The sequence below is a fragment of the Chanodichthys erythropterus genome, chromosome 21 (assembly GCF_024489055.1).
Source record: "Chanodichthys erythropterus isolate Z2021 chromosome 21, ASM2448905v1, whole genome shotgun sequence".
Taxonomy (NCBI): Eukaryota; Metazoa; Chordata; class Actinopteri; order Cypriniformes; family Xenocyprididae; genus Chanodichthys; species Chanodichthys erythropterus.
Genome location: NC_090241.1, coordinates 10,044,236 through 10,065,058, shown reverse-complemented (window position 1 = coordinate 10,065,058; position 20,823 = coordinate 10,044,236). Strand labels below are relative to the sequence as shown.

Here is a 20,823-nt window from a genome sequence, read left to right as displayed (position 1 = left end):
TTTAAACCAGTTTCTGCCAATATTATGATTCTACGTTCATACTGGAACGGCTCTGGCAAAATAATGATCTAAAAACATAGTGTAATTTAACACATGAGCAGCGCAATGATTTTTGATCATATTTCACTTACTCCGACAGTGATTGATGCGCATCATTTGAGGATATTTAAAGATCATCTTAATTGATAAATCAATAAGTCACTCTTTCTCTCTCTCTTTTGGGCGAGCATCGTTTAAATGGACTGAGCTTCTGACCTTCTGTAAAATCATCACAAAGAAATATTATTTATAATCGTCATCATAACACTAACAATACCTTTAAATTATTATTTCTGTCTTGACTTCGTCGCCTTTGTTATGATGTGGTTGAAGTGAACAGATTCTTCGTTTCTTCATTTTAAATTATTCGATTTAAAGACCTCGTTACAGAGCCAATTAAGTCAGACTTCACGGTCTGCTGCGCGCTGGAGCTCAAAGGGGCCGGTGCGTCTGGAGAACACAACGGGACCGCCATCCAAAATACCAAGTTATATAGGTCGGACTATCTTCAGAGCTTACCTACAATTCTCTTCGTTATTTGTTAGGTGCGTTGTGGATGCGCTGTAATGTGCGCTGTTCGATCAGAGCGCATTTCTGAACATGACAGAACACTGAGCGCGCGTGGCGCAAGACAAATTATCCCTGTGACGGGGAGTGAATTACTGCCATTTCAGAAGGGATGTCACAGGAGAATTTGATGCGTGAAATTGTGCTAGAGGAAACGCTTATTTTTATGTAGTAGTAGCATATATATACTTTATACGAGATATCAGCCAGTCTTATATATATATATATATATATATATATATATATATATATATATATATACAAGCAACTGTTATTTGTGCCACCACTTTGTTTTGTCCTAATTTCTACATATTTTCCGTGTAGTGTGGGCTTTTTTTCTTCAGTCTGAAAGCAGTGAGGTGTTTCTCCTGGACTGATGGCGTCTTCTGCACCTTCTTCCTCGGCTGGTGATTTGGACCCAAACACGGCTAATTTACGACAACCTGCCACAAGTAGGTCTCTCTGGATAACGCGTTTTTCACTTGGCTTGTTTACTCCGTGGGGTGGCGATGTTCATCACTGCCTTGAAAAACACACAGCACCGTATGAAAAGTCTATTAGCTGAGATATACAGCTTGAGAGACAAATAATAAATTATCTTAGATAGATAGATAGATAGATAGATAGATAGATAGATAGATAGATAGATAGATAGATAGATAGATAGATAGATAGATAGATAGATATTAAAAAGAGAACCCCTGATAATCTATTTTATTACAAAAAGATTATTGTAATAAGATGTTATAGTTTTAATAAGATTAGAGCCTATAAAGAGCCTATCGATAGATAGACGACGTGTAGATGTAATAATAATAATAACAATACCCATTATTACTATTATTTTATTCTGTTTTTCTGGATAGAGCTTTAGTCTCAATTCCTACCTGCAGATTACAAATGAAAATAGCATGTAAATTGTATTCTTGATTTTACTCTCAAATAAGAGCATCCTCTGCCTAATTGTTGCAGTTAATTATGGTCCCGATCTTATAACAATAGTCCTGCATTTTGCCACGTTTTATGGGAGCTTAAATAACAGCAATCAGCCATCATCTGCTCTCAACAGAGCCACCTTAATAGCGTAATTACAAAAATTACCCGCCATCACGGTCCAATTCACATTTTCCTTTGAAAATATGCTTAAAATGCCCGAGTCAAGATTCCAAAAAATATATAGCCTACATAAAAAAAAGAAACGGGTTTGATCTGATTTGACAGGTTTAAGAAACCTTCGTGTACCCTGTATAGATTACATGCAAAATAAATATGTCATGCTTAAATAAATAGTAGCTACAATAATATAAAGATGTAGTAGCCTATATATGGTTTTTATGTTATATGCATTTTGATATAAATTGTTAAAAAGAATTATGTGTTGTGTTGTGCTGTTTTGTTGTGTATGTGTGTGTGTGTGTATGTTCTGCGTGTTTTGCCATTATCTCCCTGCCAAGCTCTATCTCACGCTCACTGACCTGAGGGGCTCGCGCTGTCTCTGCCTCATCTGACAGCGCGCGCCTGGGGCAAATCGAGCTAGATCTGCCCTCAGACAAAAACCCACCCCAGAAGATGAGATAAATTCAAATCAAACTATTGATAATAATAATAATTCACCTTCGTTTCCTATCGCTCTTTGTGCACTTTTTTGTTTATATAAATGATATTTTTCCTTGCTGAATAGTGTTGTTCATGTAATTCATGCTTACTGTTGTGAGTGTGTGTTCATTTTCTTTCATTTTCATTATATCAACATCTAAACTTGCATCTGTCTGGTCACTAATGCTAGAGGTCATTCATGTATTTCGAACGGTACATTTTCTATAGGCTCACTGTGTGACGGCTGGCAAGTCAAACACAAGCGTTTCACTCAATTAATTCCGAGACCTCATTTCATGCCCGCTTATTTTAAACCGCCTCTTTGCCGGATGTGTGCCACCATCTATTAGCTGCCTGCCTCTTTGATAGCCTCTATTGATTGCTTGATGAAAATCAAGCTCTTTCAAAAAAAACTAAAATAGTCACAAAAAAGCCACACATCCTGCAAAGACCCGAATCTGTTGCGCACATTCATTGTCTTCCCAGTCAATGCATGTTAATTTTGTGCTTTCTTAGGCGCGCACATCCTCATCCATAGCATAAAGAATAAACTAAATTATGGGATGTTGAACAGCTGTCCAAACGTCTCGTTTTAGCCTGCGACGCGTGGTACGGGGTTGCGCACGGATGCACGAGGAAACTTGGCATGAAGATATGTGGTAAGTTACAATGCCAACATCATTTCAGTCTCCAAAGGGCGCATGGGGTCACTCAAGGTACCAAAGTGGAGGGCACCTTTATCCAGGCTGTTGTTGCTCTGTTGACCCAGGTGTGAATACATTATGCCTTATATAGAGAGCAAGAGACTGTCATTGCGTGTTTCCATCACACTAAAGGTCAGCGAGCTGTTATTTACCCTGTAGGCTACTGTGTGAACAGGGTCTTAGTCTTTTGTTCCCCCTTGTTCACTCTCATTATTATTTTCTGGACAAAGAAAAACTGACAAAGCAAGGAATGGAAATCAGCCCCGAATGAGAGGTTTATGCCAGGATTTTTTGTAGGTTGTTCGACAAGAGAAGAGAAAAATAGCCTGTAGAGAGTGTGAATCATCAGTGTCGGGATTATTCTCTCACGGTCAGTTAGATAGGTTTTCGTAACTGGATTTGTCCTACAGTGAAACTCTATATATCAGGAGAAAAAAGGGGCTGCCGTTGTTGCTCTCTAGTCTATTAGTTTCCTGGTGGGTGGTGCTCTCTCTCTCTCTCTCTCTCTCTCTCTCAACTTGTCTTTTTACGCCACACTGCTTTTTATAGCCTGCTAAAAGATGTGAAGAGGATTGGGTGTTTTTAAGATGATGACGTCTGGGAGGATGTGGCCATCGCTCCTGGTCAACTTTAAACCGTTTTATTATTATATCTTAAGGCCAGATACTTTGGGTTTAATTTTGCCTTATGTTTTTGTATAAGAAATGAACATGTAATGAGAATTACGCACTGATTATTGAGAAAAAAACATTAATCTAATTAGTAATAGGTTTTCACGTCAACCTATGGGCTATGGGAATTTATTTATTTTATTTTTTTTATTTTTGAATGATCATTTTGTCATTTAAAGTTGTTGATGTAGCCTATGTTATAAACGATATCTGAATTTACGCACCATCAACTGCATATTCTGCTGTCGTTTGAGCTCATATAAAAAGCGTGTAAATAATTATTCAAAATCTTAATCTATCTATCTCTAATTTTTGTTCGTTTGTTTCTTTCTTTATGCATTCGTTTATATGTTTATTTTTGTTTTATTTGAAGAGAGAGCTCATGCAGACATTTTAAAGATTTAAAGAAAAGAAATGAATGCCAAATCCAGTGTGAAGGTTAAACCATTGCTCAAATAAAATCATATTTTAATGAAAATTATTCAGCGTATCAAACGTAAATAATTTAAGTTTTATTTGAATTGCATGCACAATAAACATGCTCAACGTGCGTGGTCGTGAAGACCAAAATGCCTTTGGTCTTTAGCATGAGAGAAAACAGAAAAATCCATTTTGATAGCCGCAATAAAATCGTGTTGCCTATTGATGTTCAGCGCATCGCCAAAGATTTACGGCATCGAATAGTCATTAGCTCTTATCAGAACCGAGCCTGAATGAGAGAGATTGGGCTGCATGGTGGGCAGAGGGGAGTATTAACGGCGGTCTGTTTTCTCTGATAATATTGTGTGATAGTCCTGCTCAAAATGAAAGAGATAAAGACAACATGGGCCCCCGTGACCGAAAGACGGATGCTCTGAGGAAATATGCTGTTAAATATTGAAAAATATTCTTTATAATCTTACTAACCATCTGTGATCCATGTTTTACAATATTTAATAGCTACACGCAGACCTCCATAAATAAAATCAGTCGAAATGATAAAGAATGTATGCATTATGAACGAAAACCATAGGCTATTTTGTATTATTTTTTTGGGCATCTTGGTGTTTGACTCTCTTAAGTGGGTCTTTCTGTTTTGCCTAAACATGTTTGTTCATGTTCATGTAAGATGCTCCAATAAAACATCCTCGATGGATCTATTGAATGTGCCTGTCGGCAGTTAATGACATGGAGCATCTGGTTAGTCGAGCGGAATCTGTGAAGGATGATAGATCCAAACTCAACAGTGTTTCAACAGGGTTTCCTCTGATGTCATGGCTACAGTAGCACCTCTGAACCTCAACCAATCAATAATAGCGCTGCCCCATAAAACTCCAGCCACTGTAATAACCCTTTGGTATAAATATCAGAGCGCAAACCTGCTGCTAGTTGCTTTTATTAAGCAACTGGTTGAGATAGCCTACAACTTTTCCCCTTGGCATCTAGAATCAAGGCTGAGGATATGTTTTGCAATTCTCCCCCGTGTTGTAATGATGCAGGTTTCCTGCAGAAGAACAACAGTCTGGATGAGAAGAGTCGTATGGTGGGCGCCTTCAAGGAGAGCGCGAAGAACCAGCTGACTTGTGACAACAGCGAGCGCTTCACACGCGCAGAGACAGACTTCTCCAATCTGTTCGCTCGAGGTAATGACAAATCTTAATCATTCTTAATGCTTTTTAAAGTTAAACATTTGAATCGAATTCATTTGTGCTCCATCTAAAAAAAGCAAACAGTAAGTAAAAAAAAAAAAAAATAGAATTAAGTGGTCACATTGTGTAGCCTATTATTATAAACTAAAATCATGACCAAATAATCTGAGACAACTATATGTCTAGGTATGAAAATGAATTTATTTTTATTTTTTTTAAGTTTGGAATGTCGTATTTTGTCCCGTGTGCTTTAATGACAGCAGCACTTAAAGGGTTAGTTCACCCAAAAATGAAAATTCTGTCATTAATTACTCACCCTCATGTCGTTCCACACCCTTAAGACCTTCATTCATCTTCTGAACACATTATAATTTTTTTTTTTTTTTTTAATTGAGAGGTAGATATATGACTCGTCCATATACAGCAATTTAACCACCACTTTCAAGGTCCAGAAAGGTACTAAAGACATTGTTTAAAAAGTCGACATGACTACAGCCGTTCAACCTTAATTTTATGAAGCGATGAGAATACTTTTTGTGTGCAAAAACCAAACAAAAATAATGACTTTATTCAACAATATCTTCTCTTCTGTGTCATTCTCATAGGCTGTTTACATTTAGCCTTCCAGGTTATACGTCAGAACGGCCACTCATTATTGGCCGGCTCCTGCGTCGGCATCACACGCATGCATCGTGCTGATCATGTGATCAGCTTTGGCCAATTCTGAGCCCGCATTCTAAACAGCGCATGAGAATGACACAGAAGAGAAGATATTGTTGAATAAAGTCGTTATTTTTGTTTTGTTTTTGCGCACAAAAGTATTCTTGTCACTTCATAAAATTAAGGTTGAACGACTGCAGTCATGTGGACTTTTTTAACAATGTCTTTAGTACCTTTCTGGACCTCGAAAGTGGTGGTTAAATTGCTGTCTATGGACGAGTCATATACCTCTTAGATTTCATCAAAAATATCTTCATTTGTGTTCCGAAGATGAACAAAGGTCTTACGGGTTTGGAACGATATGAGGGTAAGTGATTAATGACAGAATTTTAATTTTTGGGTGAAATAACCTTTTAAGCTGCATGAACAAAACCTGATGATCAAGCATCTTGTGCATCCATGCAAGTACAATGAGTTCACATGATCACTGTCACTTATTGATTAGTGACCTAGAAAAAATGCAGGCATTAAGGATTAGAATTTTCAATGTGGGTTTCAAGAGTTTTCACCTCCTCCTGCCCACTTCAATCCCACTGATATTTTTCAGAAAAGTGAAAAGTCTTATCTTTATATGCTGACTCTATATTCTAGATCTACTGCCTGCAAAGAATGGAGAGGAACAAACAATCCAGTTTCTTCTTGAGGTGGTGGAGATCCTCACCAATTACGTTCGCAAGACCTTCGACAGATCTACCAAAGTGCTGGACTTCCATCACCCTCACCAGCTTCTGGAGGGGATGGAGGGCTTCAACCTGGAGTTGTCAGATCAACCAGAGTCCCTGGAGCAGATCCTGGTGGACTGCAGAGACACGCTCAAGTATGGAGTGAGAACAGGTACAGGCCAATGTAACAATCTCTCACATCGGCCAATCATCAAATATACCCAACATTACTTTAACCATATAATGAATATAATTTATATCTTACAACAGATATTTGAGATGAGATTCTGATTTTAAACCAATGATAAATTCCTACAGGTTCTCCCTATTTATCCACATAAGATATATCTTTATTATATGAAATGGTATGTTTTGGATATTGTCTTTTCTGCAAGGTCTGTTATGTTGACAGTGGAGCAGTTTTAACGAATTCAGTGTGTCTTAAAATGAGTTTGACATATCTCAGGCAGAAAATGTTTGCCTTTCAGAATGTTTCTTGAGCAGCAAATCAGCATATTAGAATGATTTCTGAAGGATCATGTGACACTGAAGACTAGAGTAATGATGCTGAAAATTCAGCTTTGCTTCACAGGAATAAATTATATTTAAAATATATTCACATAGAAAACAGTTATTTTAAATTGTAACAGTATTTCACAATATTGCTGTTTTTCCTCTATTTTTGCTCAAATAAATGCAGCATGATTCTTTCAAAAACATTAACACAAAACTTACCAACCCCAAATTCAATTCAAGTGAACAGCAGTGTATAGTTGACATGAAGAAAGTATTTTTGTACTCGTTGATTAATTTTATGCTATTAAAGGGTATTTGTTTGCACGTTTGTCCTTATATTTCCTGTAAAATCTCTTCTCAGGTCATCCTAGATTTTTTAATCAGCTTTCATCTGGACTGGACATCATTGGTCTCGCTGGAGAATGGCTCACCTCTACTGCCAACACTAACATGTGAGTTATTCAAATCAGTCTGATCTCCTCTCCTCTCCTCTCCTCTCCTCTCCTCTCCTCTCCTCTCCTCTCCTCTCCTCTCCTCTCCTCTCCTCTCCTCTAGTCTCCTCTCCTCTCCATAGTCTCCTCTCCCCTCCTCTTATAGTCTCCTCTCCTCTTCTGTCCTGTCCTCTTCTCTAGTCTCCTCTCCTCTCATATTCTCCTCTCTTGTCATCTCCTCCCCTCCCCTCTAGTCTTCTCTAGTGTCCTCTCCTCTCATAGTCTCCTCTCCCCTCATGTAATTTCCTCTCCTCTAGTCTCCTCTCATCTAATCTCCTCTCCTCTTCTCTAGTTTCCTCTCCTCCCCTCTCTTCTCCTCTAGGCTCCTCTTCCCCTCTCCTCTCCTCTAGTATCCTCTCCATCCTCTCCTCTAGTGTCCTCTCTTCTAGTCTCCTCCCCTCTCCTCTAGTCTTCTCTCTTCTAATATCCTCTCCTCTAGTCTCCTCTTCACCTCTCTTTTCCTCTAGTCTCCTCTTCCCCTCTCCTCTCCTCTCCTCTAGTTTCTTCTATTCTAGTCTCCTCCCCGCTCCTCTAGTCTCTTCTCCTCCCCTCTCTTCTCCTCTAGTCTCCTCTTCCCCTCTCCTCTAGTGTCTTCTCTTCTAGTCTCCTCCCCTCTCCTCTAGTCTCCTTTCCTCCCCTCTCATCTCTTCTCCTCTCTTCTCCTCTCCTCTAATCTCCTCTCATCTAATCTCCTCTCTTCTCCGTCCCTCCTCTCCTCTAGTCTCCTCTCATCTAATATCCTCCCTTCTCCTCCCCACTCCTCTCCTTTTCTCCCCTCTCCTCTAGTCTCCTCTTCTCCCTTCTCTTCTCCTCTAGTCTCCTCTTCCCCTCTCCTCTCCTTTAGTCTCCTTTCCATCCTATCTTCTAGTGTCTTCTCTATAGTCTCCTCCCCTCTCCTCTAGTCTCTTCTCCTCTAGTCTCCTCTTCCCCTCTCCTCTCCTTTAGTCTCCTTTACATCCTCTCCTCTAGTGTCTTCTCTATAGTCTCCTCCCCTCTCCTCTAGTCTCTTCTCCTCTAGTCTCCTCTTCCCCTCTCCTCTCCTTTAGTCTCCTTTACATCCTCTCCTCTATTGTCTTCTCTTCTAGTCTCCTCCCCTCTCCTCTAGTCTCCTTTCCTCCCCTCTCATCTCCTCTCCTCTCTTCTCCTCTCCTCTAATCTCCTCTCCTCTAATCTCCTCCCTTCTCCCTCCCTCCTCTCCTCTAGTCTCCTCTCCTTCCCTGTCTTCTCATCTAATCTCCTCCCTTCTCCTCCCCACTCCTCTCTTCTCCTCTCCTCTCCTCCCCTCTCCTCTAGTCTCCTCTTCTCCCCTCTCCTCTCCTCTAGTCTCCTCTCCTCTAATCTCCTGTCCTCCCTTCACCTCTCCTCTAGTCTCTTCTCCTCTAATCTCCTGTCCTCCCTTCTCCTCTCCTCTCCTCTCCTCTAATCTCCTGTCCTCCCTTCTCCTCTCCTCTAGTCTCCTCTCCTCTAATCTACTGTCCTCCCTTCTCCTCTCCTCTAGTCTCCTCTCCTTCCCTATCTCATCTAATATCCTCCCTTCTCCTCCCCACTCCTCTCCTCTCCTCTCCTCTAGTCTCCTATTCTCCCCTCTCTTCTCCTCTAGTCTCCTCTTCCCCTCTCCTCTCCTTTAGTCTCCTTTCCATCCTATCTTCTAGTGTTATCTCTATAGTCTCCTCCCCTCTCCTCTAGTCTCTTCTCCTCTAGTCTTCTCTTCCCATCTCCTCTCCTTTAGTCTCCTTTACATCCTCTCCTCTAGTGTCTTCTCTATAGTCTCCTCCCCTCTCCTCTAGTCTCTTCTCCTCTAGTCTCCTCTTCCCCTCTCCTCTCCTTTAGTCTTCTTTACATCCTCTCCTCTAGTGTCTTCTCTATAGTCTCCTCCCCTCTCCTCTAGTCTCCTTTCCTCCCCTCTCATCTCCTCTCCTCTCTTCTCCTCTCCTCTAATCTCCTCTCCTCTCCTCTACTCTAGTCTCCTATTCTCCCCTCTCTTCTCCTCTAGTCTCCTCTTCCCCTCTCCTCTCCTTTAGTCTCCTTTCCATCCTATCTTCTAGTGTTATCTCTATAGTCTCCTCCCCTCTCCTCTAGTCTCCTCTTCCCCTCTCCTCTCCTTTAGTCTCCTTTACATCCTCTCCTCTAGTGTCTTCTCTATAGTCTCCTCCCCTCTCCTCTAGTCTCTTCTCCTCTAGTCTCCTCTTCCCCTCTCCTCTCCTTTAGTCTTCTTTACATCCTCTCCTCTAGTGTCTTCTCTATAGTCTCCTCCCCTCTCCTCTAGTCTCCTTTCCTCCCCTCTCATCTCCTCTCCTCTCTTCTCCTCTCCTCTAATCTCCTCTCCTCTAATCTCCTCTCCTCTAATCTCCTCCCTTCTCCCTCCCTCCTCTCCTCTAGTCTCCTCTCCTTCCCTGTCCTCTCATCTAATCTCCTCCCTTCTCCTCCCCACTCCTCTTTTCTCCTCTCCCCCCCCTCCTCTCCTCTAGTCTCCTCTCCTCTAATCTCCTGTCCTCCCTTCTCCTCTCCTCTAGTCTCCTCTCCTCTAATCTACTGTCCTCCCTTCTCCTCTCCTCTAGTTTCCTCTCCTCCCCTCTCTCCTCTAGTCTCCTCTCCTCTCATCCCCATCCTCTCCTCTAGTCTCCTCTCCTCCACTCCACTTCCCTATTCTCTCTTCTCCTTTCCATCCTCTCCTCTAATGTCCTCTCTTCTAGTCTCCTCTCTTCCCTTCTCCTCTAATCTCCTCTTTTCTCCTCTAGTTTCCTCTCATCTCTTCTAGTCTCTTCTCCCCTCTCCTCTCCTCTAGTCCCCTCTCTCCTCTAATCTCCTCTCGTCCCTTCTCCTCTCATGTAGTTTCCTCTCCTCCCCTCTCTCCTCTAATCTCCTCTCATCCCCATCCTCTCCTCTAGTCTCCTCTCCTCCACTCCACTTCCCTATCCTCTCTTCTCCTTCCCATCCTGTCCTCTCATCTCCTCTCCTCAAGTCTCCTCTCCTCCCTTCTCCTCTAATTTCCTCTTCTCTCCTCTAGTTTCCTCTCCTCTCATCTCTTCTAGTCCCCTCTCCTCTCCTCTCCTCTCCTCTCCTCTCGGTGGGGTCATTTGGAAATAACAGCATGTTGTCTGTGTTATGCATGTAAGTATTTCCGATGCTCTGAGGTTATGTAAAGGATTTGTTTAAACGCTATGGCTAGAGGCACTGCCTTTGTCAACTCTGTATCGAGTGATGTCTCTGATTGCTGTTACCACCCCGGTGCCCTCTAGGCATGTGAGATTGCATATTGATCAGCCCATAGAGTTACACATTTGGACACTGCACTGCATGACATAAAGAGCAAATTGACTTGAGCTGTTCTATTGGACATTTCTGTCTGATGAGTTGCTCATGCGGTGTACAAAGGTGATTAGGAAAGAAACGATAGTATAGATTGCACTGACACATTGAATATTTTTGTTCCTTTTTAAATTGCAGAAAACACATAGGTATAGTGCATTGCAGTGCTGATTTATTTTTGTAGGCCAACCCAGAAGTTCTCTCGACAAACTCTTTTTTTGAAGTTTATGATTCTCACATGTTTTGTCCAAAATGATAACCTTCACAAATGAACACACTTTTTATGAATTTTGAAGCCTAAATACAATCGGCAGAAGTAAAAAACTAAATGTATGCTATAAACAAACTGCGCCACCACCACCATCTCTTTCAATATTTATTTAAAAACATTTTCCCTGAAAGTTTGATTTAGAATAGTTTGCTAGAGCTGATTATAAACACAATGAGGCTGTGAAAGCGACTTGTGAGTAGATGAGTTTTTCGGTTCGTCTGATGACGTTTAATGTCCCCAACAACCTCTGTAGTCTCATTTAGACACTTGACAGCAACTGCCTTTTTTAAGACAAGTAAAAGCTTTTAAAAATCACAAGTGGGATATTACTGATATGCTTTATGTCATAAAATAAAATGTAAAAATATCTTGAACTTGTATTAACCACAGACTGTATTTCAGGCATTTAACCAAAGCTATTGACTTTAGGATGATAGAACCAGAAGTGTTAAAATGCTAAAACTCATTTGAGTTGTCGCACAAATTTGCTTCAGCGAATATGTCTCAGGAATCAGGATGGTCTATTTCTGAGCGTAATTTTCTGCATAAATACAATCCTTTAAATCTACCTTTCTTATATAATACGTAACTCACCCAAATTATTATCACTGATAAAAAACAAGGATTTGTACAACTATACTTCTTGAGATTTAACCTTTGTGACCACTTCCCCGGCTGAAAACGAACCCTTTATCCCATATATAAAACAGAAGCTGATGAGTTTTTTTTTTTTCATGGAGCATATGACTGAGCCTGTGCAGCACTGAAGAGTCTTACAACACTAAAGCACAGAATGGACTTGTACCAAATCTATTTAACAGCCCATTGATTGTGTCTGACTGTGGGCTGGTAGGAAGCCTGTGCCAGCTGGGACCAGCCAGTCGGAGAGCGCGTCCCTGCGGGCTGAGCAGTCTGGCCATCGCATTTTACTCCCAGAGGCCATTTTGATCTCAGAGGACCGAGCACTTCATTACAGCTGTCTTTCTTAATATAAATAGAGAGCTTCTTATAATAGAAGTCACTTATGATGAGAAAGGCCTTGTTAAATAGCCATAACTATGAACAATGGGTTTTGGCAATAGGGAATTGCTTTGATTAATATTCTCTTAAGCTAATTCATGCCACATATGAAAAGAATGAGAGCAAAAGAGAGAAAAGAGCAGAGCCAAAAACATAAAAGAATTTATAGGTTCTGTTTCAATATAGCGAGCTGCCTACATAGGCAGTATTTTAGGGATGCACTTCTGACATGAAATCTGTTTATGTTGCCCTTGGATATTCCATTTTGGACAAAATCTAAAGCAGTATCACATGTTATGCCGCCTAAAAGGGCATGTAGGAAGCTTGTACCTCAGAGTTGAAAACATACCATGGAAGTAGCCTAAACAAAAAGAATTATATTGTGAACAATAAACCCAAATAACTACATCTGAATTCAAAATGGTGAAAATTATTCATTTCTATGCACTTGTTTACATGGTATCACACAACTAAATGTTTTTGTTACATTAAGCAAACTGTGATACATCATTTTTAACAGAAGAGCGGATTTGGCCATTTGTAACTTAAATGTGCAAGGCCTCCGGTATCATTCCATTCCAGCACCAACATAACAGAAACTATTTAAAATACAACATAATAGAACATTAACATTTTCTCATCTTACTAAAAATGCATAAAATAACACTTTATTTATTTCAACATACTCTCCCTATCCAGCCCCGTGCATGCATGATGGAAAATGAGAATCCTGTTTTCCATATTTGATTATACTTGATTGAAAAATGTTATTTCAACATGAAAACAACAGCATCAATAAATAATTTTTTGAGTGTATTTTAGATGACCAAGTCCTATATGCTGCCTATTTGTTATTATATTATTTTAATTTATTATCATATTCATAAACACTGGTTTGCAGTGCAAATAGTTTTACTGTTTACTGCACTTCGTAATTCTTATAGTTATTTACAGCGACTAATGAATCGGAATAACAAAAGCCAAATAAATAAGCACCAAATAAGGTGGATAGACTTGCTTCCCCCTCACTGATATGTATGTAGTTTATAAACTACTGTAGTTTATTCCATTATAGTAATTCAGGTTGATTCGGACACTTTTTCAAATTCATCTCAATGGCAAAAAGTTTCCCAATCACCATATATATATATATACATAATATATTCACCTTATATTATAGATTACAGCCATGTTTCAAATCAGCACACCCTTATGACATCACAACTTGGCAACTGATGTACCATTTATAATTCCGAGTTTCTCACTTGTATATGACGTTGCCCATTCATTAATTTAAACTCCACTTGAAGGGCACATATAAAAAGGCATTCCCAGAGAGCATTGTAATACAAACATTTAATATGGCTGATAAAGCAAGAGAACATACTTATACAATTATTGCCTATTTTACCCAGTATGTGTTTACAAAGTATTTTTATACCATTTGCAGTATTGTGCCATTAGCTTAGATCCTGCGTGCTTTGCATTGTTTGATAATATGAATGCAATCTGAATGCGAACACCACATCTGAACACAATTTTCATGTTTCACATTTTCCACATGCAGTAGACACCAAGGCAGCTCATTATTCTGTAGTGTTTTCTTTGTGACATTTGCTTTATATGATTTTTAACAGTATAAATAAACACATCCACAAGTGCTGCTGACATTTGAGAAGTCAAGAGGTGATCGATGGTGTTGGCCGGTTTCCTGTATTAAACCTTGAATTTTGCCCTTTCTTCATATCTCATTCCTGTAAAGCATGGATATGATGTTAAAAAGCACTATATTTGTATCCAAAGGCAGATGGAGTCTTGATAGTGCTTTTACATGAAGTACTAATGGCAGTAGTTCACCAGATGAGAGTGTGGGAGTCTCTCTGGGAGGAGGATGTTGATTAGTTCTTCACTTTACGCTGAAGCATTTTCAGCCGCTCAAAATCTCAGGATAAACATTTCTCCTTCTCTCCCACATTATGCCGTCTTCTAGCTCCAGGGATAAAGCTGTTCTGTTCGCCTCCCACTGCTCACTGCCCCATTTTGAAGGATTTCATCTGCAATGTTTTAGAATGTTTCATTTCTGCACTGATGAGATTGTCGCTTCTGCTGCTGCCACCTTCACACAAACACACTAACAAATGCTCTATAGAAAAGGGCTTTGTGAGAAGAGAAAGGGGAGTGTCCTATTCAGTGAATTGGACTGGCTGCAAATGCTGCTTATTCTGTCATTATTCACCATGACTAATTTAGACCCATTATTTCTCATCAGCAGTGACATACACTGACCGGCAGCTAATGGACTGACACACACACACACACAAAGAATTCCCCCTACACCCTCAAAATAGCTTAACATAAAAGACAAAAAAAGATATTTTTAAATGAAATTTTGGCTGGTTACTATAGGCTTTTCAAGGAGCTTGTGTGTGTTTTTAGGGTGTGTGGTTGCTAGTTACCTTTTGTCCCTGTGATAAATGATTTTCTGTGGTTGACGCCAGTATTGATATCTGACCAAAATGAGATATTGAATTAAAGGGTTAGTTCACCCAAAAATGAAAATACTGTCATTAGGCTAATTACTCATCGTTCCTGACCCGTAAAACCTTCGTTCATCTTTGGAACGCAAATTAAGATATTTTTTATAAAATCCGATGGCTCAGTCAGGCCTCCATTGCCAGCAAGACAATTAACACTTTCAATGCACAGAAAGCTACTAAAGATATATTTAAAACAATTCATGTGACTACAGTGGTTCAACTTTAATGTTATGAAACGATGTGAATACTTATTGTGCGCCAAAAAACTAAATAACGACTTTATTCAACAAGATCTAGTGATGGGCGATTTCAAAACTCTGCTTCATTAAGCTTCAAAGCTTTTCGAGTCTTTTGTTTCGAATCAGTGCTTCGGAGTGTATCAAACTGCCAAAGTCACGCACCCCACTGGTGAACCATTAAAATTTTGAAACACTTATGACATAACGCAGCCTTGTTTACTGAAATCACGTGACTTTGGTGCTCCGAACCACTGATTCGAAACAAAAGATTCGCAAAGCTTTCATGAAGCAGAGATTTGAAATCGCCCATCAGATATTGGTGAATAAAGTCGATTTTTTTTTTTTTTTTTTGGTGCACAAAAAGTATTCTCGTCGCATTTTAAGAAAAATATCTTAATTTGTGTTCCGAAGATGAACGAGGATCTTACGGGTGTGGAACGATGAGTAATTAATGACAGAATTATCATTTTTGTGTGAACTAACCCTTTAAGATACACAGTACTCAAAAATCACTTTTATAAGACAATCGCTGTCACAACAAAAATGATGTATCGTATCTTGTTCATTTGATCAACATATTGCGCTTATATTTAGTATTTGATTATTATTTTATGTTATGCAAATGTATATCACACAATTTCATAATATAGTGCAATGAATAAGCCTATATAAAAGGTCCCAATATACATTGTGCTGCCACAATATTCAGGCAGGTATTAAATTTCCTGTTGGTTTCTTCTCCTTTGTACATGAAAATGCAATTTGTCAAATCCAACACGTGTAAGGTCTGAGGGAGAGAGAGAGAAAAACATTGTTCTATTTATATGACATTATGACAGCCGGAATCATGTTTTAGCTGCATGTTATTGATGATTCTCGGTTATTTTACTGTCTTAAATCTTTGTTCTTTTTGTGACGGAGCTGAACAATGAGTCTGCCCGGGGCTGTTCCCTGTCCTAGTTGTGTTCCATCACACTTTCGTCCATCCTTTCTCTGAATGAGATGGATTTGTGCTGGAGCGTGTTCTTATCTCGTGCGCGCAGCCGTCCTCTCATTTGTGCGCTGTCTGTCCCCCGTCAGGCTGAACTCCTCCATTTAGACGGACAGATAGCCATCAGAGTACTCACTCCCTTCATTAAAACACCCTGAAATGAGCCCTTATCTAGTCTATCACAGCCGTCTTTTAATTAGCGATATTCAAAGCAGCCGAGAGGGACAGAATGTACCTCTGATGGGACAGCATGTGATGTCTGCAGGGACTGTGATTTTCTCTGAAGAAGCTGCTGCCTGATTTCGACGATTTGGCGAAGCTGAACATAATTATGAATGTCATAAATATGTATCTTAAACGAACCTCATAACCAAGTCAAATAAATAAATAAACACCACCACACATTACTTCCTTGTCATTAGCACGCTTGGAAAGCCTCTCGTCCAATCAGAATCGAGGACCAAAACTAACTCAAAAATCATCAATGTGAATGTGAAATACTGTGGGGGGAAATAATTATTTTATTTTCTTCATGACAAGGGTAATTTCTTTTATTATTGGATATACTTTATTTACACTATGATTTGATTGTTAAACTTTTAGAGAAAAAAAAAAAAACATTTATACTTGACTAAATATGGTCTTCCTGTGTGTGCCTGTTCAGGTTCACATACGAGATCGCGCCCGTGTTTGTTCTGATGGAGCAGCTGACCCTAAAGAAGATGAGAGAGATCATTGGCTGGCCTAACGGTGATGGTGATGGACTCTTCTCACCAGGTAAATAATCATTTGATGTGATCCATAACAAACCAAATGATTTAATATTACCATTATAAATGTATGGTGTTCTGTTCACCCAAAAACATAGATTTTCATGTTGGCTTAATTCCTTTAACATGTTTAATTTAGGAAAACCAGCTGTCAGTGGTGCTGAAATACAATGAATGATCATCTGTTCACAGGTGGTGCCATATCAAACATGTACAGTGTGATGGTTGCGCGGTATAAGTATTTCCCAGAAGTCAAAACCAAAGGCATGTCTGCAGCACCACGACTCGTGCTTTTCACATCTGAACATGTAAGTGCACACTGCAGTTAAACAGAGCATTTGTCTCCCTCTAGGGGTCGTATATCGTTTTTGTAGCGTTAGTGTAGGGTTGCATTAATTGTCTTCTATCTAGTATTTTGGCCGTTTGTTTGACTGGCAACACTGTTTATTTTTTGCAGAGTCATTATTCAATCAAAAAGGCAGGAGCTGTACTTGGATTTGGCAAAGAAAATGTCATTCTCCTGAAGACAGATGAGAGGTATCATGATAGTACAGTTCTGTGTCAGTTATTTAAGAATAAAAAGCACAAAACTATGTTTTTAGAACAACTTCAAAAAACAAATGCATCTTGTTTACTTCTCAGTCCAGAGAAGTATATATACATATAATCACTTTTGATTGATTTAATGCAATTTTTCTTTTCAAAAAAATAAAAATTCTTACTGACCCCAAACTTTTGAACAGTAGTGTAAAATTTGACAAAAGCTTTGTATTTCAGATAAATGCTGTTCTTTTGAACTTTCTATTCATCAAGGAATCCTGAAAAAAAAAAGTACACAACTGTTTTCAATATTGATAATAATAACAAATATTTCTTGAGGAACTAATCATCATATTAGAATGATTTCTGAAGGATCATGTGACACTGAAGACTGGAGTAATGATGCTGAAAATTCAGCTTTGCCAACACGAGAATAAATATATTCAAATAGAAAACAGTTATTTTAAATTGTAACAGTTTTTCACAATATTACTGTTTTTACTGTATTTTTAATTACATAAATTAAGCCTTGGTGAGCAGACAACTTCTTTTAAAAACATTAAAAATCTTACCGATCTCAAACTTTTGAGCGGTAGTGTATATATATATATATATATATATATATATATATATATATATATAATATATATATATTGCGCAACCAATTTATATATATATATATATATATATATATATATATATATATATATATATATATATATATATATATATATATGACATTTTAAAGTTTAAATATAAAATATTTTAAATATATTTAACCACTTAGTTACTTTCTTTTAAAGTTCATGTCTTATTTGTTTATTTGCTTTTATAGTCCCTCCCACTTACACCTCATTGGCTGTCTTGTTTTAGGGGGCGTGTCATACCTGCTGACTTAGAGGCCAAGATCATCGATGCCAAACAGAAGGTAAGTAAATTAACAGACTACACTGCATTGTTCTGTGCTATTGAGACAATTGAGTCAGAGTATTTAACCTCTGTGCTTGAAGAATTCCATGGATCAATACCGGTATCCTCAAGCTGATGGATGATTTGACCCTTATGTACTAATTCTAAGTGCTTCTGTTAATAAAGTGGCACTTATCTTTAAGCTGTACTATTAACAGTGAATGTACATTTTAAATGTTTATTTTAGGGTCATGTTCCACTGTTTGTGAATGCAACGGCTGGTACCACAGTATATGGAGCATTCGATCCCATCAATGACATTGCCGACATCTGCGAGAAGTACAACCTGTGGTTGCATGTGGATGTAAGTTTGACTCGAATGCATGCATTTCCAATTCGTGCTTTCAGGATTGGTTGAAATTGTAACTAAATAGATGAAACAGTATATGGATCACTGAATAAATGAATGAATAAATCTTAAAAGAGTCAGTGGTGTTTGCACATTTTCAGGGCGCATGGGGCGGAGGACTGTTGATGTCCAGGAAACACCGTCACAAGCTAAACGGCATTGAGAGGTATTTAAAAATCAAAGCTAAAATGACTGTATATCACAGGAAAGGTGCAGTGTGAGCTGAAAACCCACTTGTCTGTTTGTTTCAGGGCGAACTCTGTCACATGGAACCCTCATAAGATGATGGGTGCACCATTGCAATGTTCAGCCATCCTGGTTAGAGAGAAGGTGAGACTTTGACATAAACAGACATATACACTACCGTTCAAAAGTTTGGGGTCAGTAAAAAAAACAAACATTTCTGAATGATTTCCATTTCAAATGCTGTTCTTTTGAACTTTCTATTCAGCAAAGAATCCTGAAAAAAATGTATCACGGTTTTCACAAAATTATGACTGTTTTTAACATTGATAATAATCAGAAATGTTTCTTAAGCAGCAAATCAGCATATTAGTAAGATTTCTGAAGGATCATGTGACACTGAAAACTGGAGTAATGATGCTGAAAATTCATCTTTGACCACAGGAATTACATTTTAAAATATATTCACCTAAAAACAGTTATTTTAAATTGATTAAACAATTTAAACAACATTAAACAATCTTACCAACCCCAAATCTCATGTACAAGTTAAAACAAAAATCTTGGCTATATGTAGTTACACACCTAAATGAATCATCTGCTAAAATGAAAACATAGATCAAGTGAACTCAAATACATTTAAAGTTCAGTTAATACAGCTACTGATCACAGGAGATGCATTTGAGAGGGACATGAATACAAGTAACGCTGTGCTTCTGTTACAGGGCATTCTGCAGGGCTGCAACTCCATGTGCGCTGGATACCTCTTCCAACCAGACAAACAGTATGATGTGACCTATGACACTGGCGACAAGGCCATCCAGTGTGGCAGACATGTAGACATCTTCAAATTCTGGCTCATGTGGAAGGCCAAGGTGGGTCACAACAGCCTATTATGTCAAGTCAAGTCAAATTTATTTGTATAGCGTTTTTCACAATACACATGGTTTTGAAACAGTTTTAAAGAAAATCATTATCTCTTAGTCACATTCAGCAGATTAGAGCTGGGTGATAGTATAGTTTACATTCTGAAATGATACAAGCAATCAAGAAGTTGAGATTTGCTCTATATCACATTGTGTATGCCAATAAAGTCAGACATATATCGAACTTTATGTAAAGAGCTGGGCAATAATTGAGTTACATTTAGTGACAAAATAAATGTATGTAGTTGATTTGCATTAGTGTACTATATGATAATACAGTTGTATGTCCAACTTTTAATATAAAGACAATTATGTGGCTATAGCATTGAGTATTTTGCTTAGAAAAAACATTTTTTCTTCCTGGTGAATTTTATCCATGCAGGGCACAATTGGGTTTGAGCAGCATATTGACAGATGCCTGGAGCTTTCTGAATATCTCTACAATAAAATCAAGAACCGTGAGGGATATGAAATGGTCTTTGAGGGCCAGGTTTGTATCTGTCACTCACATATTTACAGATTGAAAGAACTGCTTACCTAATACTGAATGTAATGGCTTTTATTTTGCTGTCTACAGCCCCAGCACACAAATGTTTGCTTCTGGTATATTCCACCAAGCTTGCGTGGCATGCCATCTGGAGACGAACGAAGGGAGAAGCTGCACAGGGTACTTCATCTCATCTAATTACCAAAACAAGAGTAACAAGCACACAGACTGGTGTCATAATTACTCTGTTTTCTCTTGCAGGTGGCACCGAAGATCAAAGCAATGATGATGGAGTGCGGTACAACCATGGTAGGATACCAACCACAGGGAGACAAAGTCAACTTCTTCCGAATGGTCGTCTCCAATCATGCTGTCACCAAGTCAGACATCGACTTCCTCATCGACGAAATCGAGAGGCTGGGTAATGACCTGTAAGAGCAGAGAACTGCAGCTCTGTGTCTATAATAGTGGCTCAGGCATCTCCTTCATCCACTCAACAGGACAGTCGTGCGGTCTACACATTTAATGGCTATGTTTCGACGTTGTGTTGTGGTCCAGTATGTTCTGTCCTTCTTCTCAATGTCTTTAGATCTTTAACTTATAGATTACATAGCCTGTATAGTATGGAGGCTTGTTTC

At 38.8% G+C, this 20,823-nt stretch overlaps 1 protein-coding gene across 1 annotated transcript; it reads left to right on the top strand.

Moving 5' to 3' along the window:
• The first annotated feature begins 982 nt into the window (after positions 1–982).
• gad1b (glutamate decarboxylase 1b) lies at positions 983–20,620 on the top strand. The gene is made up of 16 exons (XM_067373145.1): positions 983–1,058; positions 2,799–2,861; positions 5,056–5,199; positions 6,517–6,759; positions 7,465–7,555; positions 16,626–16,738; positions 16,924–17,039; positions 17,189–17,268; positions 18,145–18,199; positions 18,428–18,544; positions 18,691–18,755; positions 18,841–18,919; positions 19,498–19,647; positions 20,081–20,188; positions 20,276–20,365; positions 20,447–20,620. The coding sequence occupies exons 1-16, from the start codon at positions 983–985 to the stop codon at positions 20,618–20,620; spliced, it is 1,764 nt and encodes a 587-aa protein (XP_067229246.1).
• The last annotated feature ends 203 nt before the right edge of the window (positions 20,621–20,823 follow it).